At 39.9% G+C, this 6896-nt stretch overlaps 1 protein-coding gene across 1 annotated transcript in view; it reads right to left on the bottom strand.

Moving 5' to 3' along the window:
* Positions 1-5269: 5269 nt before the first annotated feature.
* MTRR (5-methyltetrahydrofolate-homocysteine methyltransferase reductase) overlaps positions 5270-6896 on the bottom strand; it is a 28981-nt gene continuing 27354 nt past the window's right edge. The window contains exon 15 of the mRNA XM_064375853.1: positions 5270-6475. Coding sequence (XP_064231923.1) covers positions 6331-6475 — 145 coding nt within the window. The 3' untranslated portion in view covers positions 5270-6330. The remainder of the gene's footprint in view (positions 6476-6896) is intronic.

The raw sequence follows: 6896 nt of genomic DNA, 5'->3' as shown, positions 1-6896 counted from the left end.
AACTGCCATTCACAATTGCTACAAAGAGAATAAAATACCTAGGAATACAACTAACAAGGAACGTAAAGGACCTCTTCAAGGAGAACTACAAACCACTGCTCAACGAAATAAGAGAGGACACAAACAGATGGAGAAACATTCCATGTTCATGGTTAGGAAGAATCAATATCATGAAAATGGCCATACAGCCCAAAGTAATTTACAGATTCAACGCTATCCCCATCAAGCTCCTAATGACCTTCTTCACAGAACTGGAAAAAAACACCTTAAACTTCATATGGAACCAAAAGAGAGCCCACATAGCCAAGTCAATTCTAAGCAAAAAGAACAAAGTGGGAGGCATCACACTACCGGACATCAAACTATACTACAAGGCTACAGTAATCAAAACAGCATGGTATTGGTACCAAAACAGAGATATAGACCAATGGAACAGAACAGAGGCCTCGGAGGCAACACAACATATCTACAACCATCCGATCTTTGATAAACCTGACAAAAACAAACAATGGGGAAAGGATTCCCTGTTTAATAAGTGGTGTTGGGAAAACTGGCTAGCCATATGCAGAAAGCAGAAACTGGACCACTTCCTGACATCTTACACTAAAATTAACTCCAGATGGATTAAAGACTTAAACATAAGACCTAACACCATAAATACCATAGAAGAAAATCTAGGCAAAATCATTCAGGACATAGGTGTAGGCAAGGACTTCATGACCAAAACACCAAAAGCATTGGCAACAAAAGCCAAAATAGACAAATGGGACCTAATCAAACTCCACAGCTTCTGCATGGTAAAAGAAACAGTCATTAGAGTGAATCGGCAACCAACAGAATGGGAAAAAGTTTCTGCAGCTTACCCATCTGACAAAGGGCTGATATCCAGAATTTACAAAGTACTAAAACAGATTTACAAGAAAAAAACAAACAAGTCCATTCAAAAGTGGGTGAAGGATATGAACAGATACTTTACAAAAGAAGACATACATGAGGCCAACAAACATATGAAAATATGCTCATCATCATTGGTCATTAGAGAAATGCAAATCAAAACTACATTGAGATACCATCTCACGCCAGTTAGAATGGCGATCATTAAAAAATCTGGAGACAACAGATGCTGGAGAGGATGTGGAGAAATAGTAACACTTTTACACTGTTGGTAGGAGTGTAAGTTAGTTCAACAATTGTGGAAGACAGTATGGAGATTCCTCAAGGACCTAGAAATAGAAATTCCATTTGACCCAGCAATCCCATTACTGGGTATATATCCAAAGGATTATAAATCATTCTACTATAAGGACATATGCACATGAATGTTCACTGCAGCACAGTTACAATAGCAAAGACCTGGAATCAACCCAAATGCCCATCGATGATAGACTGTACAGGGAAAATGTGGCACATATACACCATGGAATATTATGCAGCCATCAAAAACGATGAGTTCACGTCCTTTGTAGGGACATGGATGAACCTGGAAACCATCATTCTCAGCAAACTGACACAAGAACACAAAATCAAACACCGCATGTTCCACTCATAGGCGGGTGTTGAACAATGAGAACCCGTGGACACAGGGAGGGGAGCACTACACACTGGGGTCTGTTGGGGCAAATAGAGGAGGGACAGCAGGGGGTGGGGAGTTGGGGAGAGATAGCATGGGGAGAAGTGCCACATATAGGTGAAGGGGAGGAAGGCAGCAAATCACACTGCCACATATGCACCTATGCAACTATCTTGCATGTTCTTCACATGTACCCCAAAACCTAAAACGCAGTAAAAATTTTTAAAAAATTTAAAAAAAAAAATAATGTAAGCTAGGCCATGTTACTCCTCTTGTTACAGGTAGTCAGGCATGAGCAGGGCAGAAGAGGGCTCTCCCACCCACTAGGAATGTTGAGTTCAGGAATGATCACAATGCCTCTCTAAAAGTGATAAATTGGCATCCAGTGCCAGGGAGAGGCCATTTCCTGATAGTCTGCACCTGCTGCACTAAAGTGGTAATTGAATACAGACACTAGGAAGAAGCCACTTCCTGGGCATGCGCATTAAGTGACAAAATTGCAGAGACTGACCTTCAGGGCCCTCCACAGGAAAAGGGAAGAAAGCCTCAGATGGGCTTGTGTACAGCTTCCTAAACACTGCGGGTGCTCACTTCTCAAGGGTAAGAGGGGCACTGCGCGTGCGGGCAGCCCACCCTAAGGGAAGAATCGTGGGAAAAGGGCCAGCCTATAAAGTCCTAGCATCATTGTTAAACAGGGCACTTGACCTTGGTACCAGCTTGGGTCTCTTCCAAGCATACTCTTCTTTCTTCCCTGCTCTAAAGCCTTTTAAATAAACTTCCACTCCTGCTCCGAAACTTGCCTTTTTCTGCCTTATGTCCCTCAGCTGAATTCTTTCTTCACAGAAGGCAAGAACTGAGGTTGCTGCAGACCCATACAGATTCGCTGCTAGTAACTCAAATACCTTCTACTGTTAACGCTCTGACCAAATGGCTTTCTATTCAGAGTAAAAGCCAAAGTCCTATGATCATCTGAAACCATTATCAGACCTCCCCATTTCTCTTCTGTAGTCATCACTTATTAGTTTCTCTCTTTGTCACTCTGCTCAATATCCAATGCCCTCCTTGCTGTTCCAACTTGACTGGCAGTTCTGTCACAGACATTTGAACTAGAGTGACTCCATGTTGAGTAGAGGCTGGGTAAAATGAGGCTGAGGTCTGTTGGGCTGCATTCCCAGAAGTTAGGCATTCTTAATCACAGTACGATAGGAGGTCAGCAGGACTGGTATCACAAGATACAGGTGGTAAAGACCCTGCTGATAAAACAGGATGCTGGAAACAAAACCAGCCAAAACCTTCCAAAATCAAGATGGTGACAAGTGACCTCTGGTAGTCCTTACTGCTCATTACATGCTAATTATAATGGATTAGCAGCACCATGACAGTTTACAAATGCCATGGCAACATCCAGAAGTTATCTTATATGGTCTAAAATGGGGAGGAACCCTCAGTTCTTGGGAAAACTCATGAATAATCTGCCCTAGCATATTATCAAGAAATAACTGCAAAAATAGCCATCCAGCAGTTCTTCAGGCGCTCTATGGAGTCGCCATTCTTTACTTCTCTAATAAACTTATTTTTCACCTTACTCTATGGACTCACCCCGAAGTCTTTCTTGTGCGGGATCCAAGAACTCTCTCTTGGGGTCTGTATTAAGACACATTTCCTGTAACCATTCTATCTCAGGGCCTTCGTTCTGACTTTTCCCTCCACAAAAGTTACTCATGATGGCTGGTCCTTTGTCTTCTTCAAGTCTACCTTCAGAGACTCCGACTATAATAAAGTCACCCCAACACTCCAAGATTGCAGGCCACACATCCCTTTTACTCTGACTTGTCATCCTCCATAACCTTTATCACCTTCTCAGACCCCATGCAATTTACAGATTTATTATTTTTTCTCTCCTCAACATAATGTAAACAACCCCGAGAACAAAGGTGTTTTAACTATTTTAGTCACTGGGTGCACAGCATTTTGTGAAACAGACAATTGAATCCTCCCCCTGGAATTCACCTGAATTCCATGTGTATATTTAATAATTTAAGCTATGAATCATCTGCATGTGTTTAGAATTTTTCATTGTGGCCTCTGTGGGTTTTGTAGTTGTCTTTTTATTACATTAGAGTCAGTGAACAATGCTTTATTTTATATAATCTGTTGAGTTTTCCTTTATGGCTTAGTCCATGGTCAGTTTTAAAATGGTTCAAGTGTATTTGAAATCAACATGGGTGCCCAGTTTGTCGGGTGTAGCATTTACATTATATAGTTTGCTGTGAAATCCAAATTCCTTTTATTTTTTATCTGAGAGTTTATGGCTACATAGAACGATTGTTTCAGTATAACAGTGTAACTCACTTTAGAATAATCCACAAACACTGTTAAGTCTGAATCACAGAAAGGAACCCTCTAGGTGCAGTGAGCATTCTAATCAGAAAAGTCACATTGCAGAACTGCCTACTACAAGCTCTTTAATTTTATCACTGATCAGCATGAAGACTGGTCACTGAAAATAATGAGTGCAATAGTGGCTTGTTAGAATAACAGGTTAGAAAAGGTCCCTCACTGCTAACACCAGTGGCATTCAAGACAGGGAATCAGGATAAAATTAAGACTACTCCCTACCCTTACATAACCAAGGTTAAAGACTTTATCTAGCAAGGCCCTAGGTGGTGCCTCAGGCTTACCTGTAAAATAGCACGTCCAGTCTCTAGGTTAGAGGATGGTTCATGATGATAACAAAATCTTGCCCCTAGAGTAGTCACAACCACCTTGTGACTACTTAAACCTTGAGTAAACTCTTCCTGCAAGAGCTGGTGGAGTGCCTAAAGAGACAGTTGCAACTTCATGAAGCTTAGAAACTAGGTTGTTAGAACTGTTTGGTGCCTGATTACTAATAAATGTATGTTTAATAAATGTCTGTATGCACACAATGATATCTATTTTCACTATCACTAGCTGGTAAGGGCTGCAGGGAACAGCTAAACGATGCCCACCTAAAACTTATCTAGCAGTTATCTAGAAAAAACCTGGATGCTGTGTATAAACAAAATTGGTATAGGTCAGTTTCCAACACCAATTTATGATTGACTATTTGTCAGTTTTTTTTTTTTTTTTTTTTTTTTTTTTGAGACGGAGTTTCACTCTTGTTACCCAGGCTGGAGTGCAAAGGCACGATCTCGGCTCACTGCAACCTCCGCCTCCTGGGTTCAGGCAATTCTCCTGCCTCAGCCTCCTGAGTAGTTGGGATTACAGGCATGCGCCACTACGCCCAGATAATTTTTTGTATTTTTAGTAGAGACGGGGTTTCACCATGTTGACCAGGATGGTCTCGATCTCTTGACCTTGTGATTCACCTGCCTCGGCCTCCCAAAGTGCTGGGATTACAGGCTTGAGCCACTGCACCCGGCCAGTTTCTTTTTATAGATAAAAATTTTGGGTCATGTAATTATAGACAGTATTGGCAGGTAGACACAAGTTCTTGCTTGTTGTATCTTATTTTTGCTGTCTCTTTTAATGATTTCACCGTAAGTGTATCTTGGCTGCAACATACAACCTACATATATAATTATGAATGTTACATAGTATTTGCTTAGTATATTTTCCTATCCCTTATTTTTAGATTGGTTTCTATTATAAAATACACAACAATGAAAATAAAATATGAGATTAAATAGTCAAAAAAACTTACCAAATTTTAAGATGCCATTTCTTTCAGATCTTTATTTCTCAAAAGGGTCAGAAGCCTTCAACAAATAGATTTTTTTAAATGCCAAGCTATCAAATAAAAATACAATATATACTAAAACAGTGAAAATAATGATCATAACCCTTTATATTTTGTTTTGTTTAGGCAAATTTTAAGAGAATTAGACACTGGGAATCTAAAAATACAAGAATACTAACTAAAGTCAGTGTTTCAGGCCCAGGACACAGCTTGAGTGGTATCATGGAGATAAATAATGTGGGAAAACTAAAAAAATGTACCAAGAAGCAGAAATAAAAGATGAGAGAAGAACAAGGTTGTATCTATTTACTAAAATATGTGCATACTGGTACCTGTAAATTCAATGCAAATATCCCCAAATTCTGAAATTATAATATAAAAAAAGTAACAGTGATAGATAAATCGTATGCTAGAGTGAAATTTTAAAATACATTTCATATTTCTAGCATCATAAAAATAAATCCCTTTGTAAGAGACTATCCTAAAATATTTATCAGAAATATAGCTTGGGTAATAAATAACCATTTGATAATTACATAAACATGTAACAGATATGCTCTACATGTATAGTTTAAGTATATTAATATGAGACTTCTTTATGGATATATATTATATAAAAATAAATCATTTTTATATTATTTTTTTAAAATGTTGGCACTGTAAGTTCACAAAAATTAGCTACTCAGTGAATCTCCCTATTTCAGGAAGCTTCTGCATGTCAGGACAGTCTGTGAAGTTCTCTGGGAAGCAAAGGAGGCCCTGATGGGGAGCGAAGGCTGCCTCTCAGCTCAGGAGAGCTCACAGGCAACAGGGCAGTTTGGGGAAGGTCACAGACACAAGAAGGGCATAGAGGGAAGGTAAGTAAAATCAAATCAGTAAGTGTTGTTATACTGTTAAATGATGCAATCCCCAATCCAGCTCCTCCAAAAAATGTTAAAAGAAAACTTTCTTTTGAACATTTAGTGTCTTGGCACTGATAAAACCGACTTTTAGTATTTTCAGTCAAAAGAGCTTAATTCTCTTCTTTAAATTTCTGGTTCTATGACCAAATATCCTGAAGATAGCGTTTTTCTTCTTTTAAAGTGGCCAGGGTTTTCATCGCTTCTAGTTTGTCACCTCCAACCTCTTTGCTTATTATTTCCACAAGGGCATCATTTACATCCTTGGCCATATTCTTAGCATCTCTAGAAAAGAAAATAATAAGATTATGGTTTACAAACAGGAATTTTTACCAAATCCTCCTTAATTCACAAGTCTCATTTCCTTTGACTCTACCACCACAGTTCTTCCCTCCCTCTTCTCAGAACATCTCACACAGACCTCCCAGCCTCCCTCACGCCCAGCCCAGGTCTTCGTCTATGTTAACTGCTCTAAGAGGCAGAGCTGACCACACGGTTCCACATCTCTCAATGCTCCACAGGCTCCGGATCCTCAGAGCAGGCCAAGGATTTCCTAGGTGTCAGGGAAGCATCTGAGGCACCACCTCACTCCTGCTCACCTGCTGGCTTGCCCCTCATTTCCTGCCCTCCACTCTCAAGGCACACAGTGGACTCATATTCCTGAAGGGAACCAGATCTCTTGCATGCTTCTAGGTCTTTATACACA

The sequence above is a fragment of the Aotus nancymaae genome, unplaced genomic scaffold (assembly GCF_030222135.1).
Source record: "Aotus nancymaae isolate 86718 unplaced genomic scaffold, 86718_ANA_hifiasm-v0.15.2.pri h1tg000014l, whole genome shotgun sequence".
Taxonomy (NCBI): domain Eukaryota; kingdom Metazoa; phylum Chordata; class Mammalia; order Primates; family Aotidae; genus Aotus; species Aotus nancymaae.
Note: the sequence above shows the minus strand (reverse complement) of the source record. Positions and strands in the feature narration are given on the sequence as shown.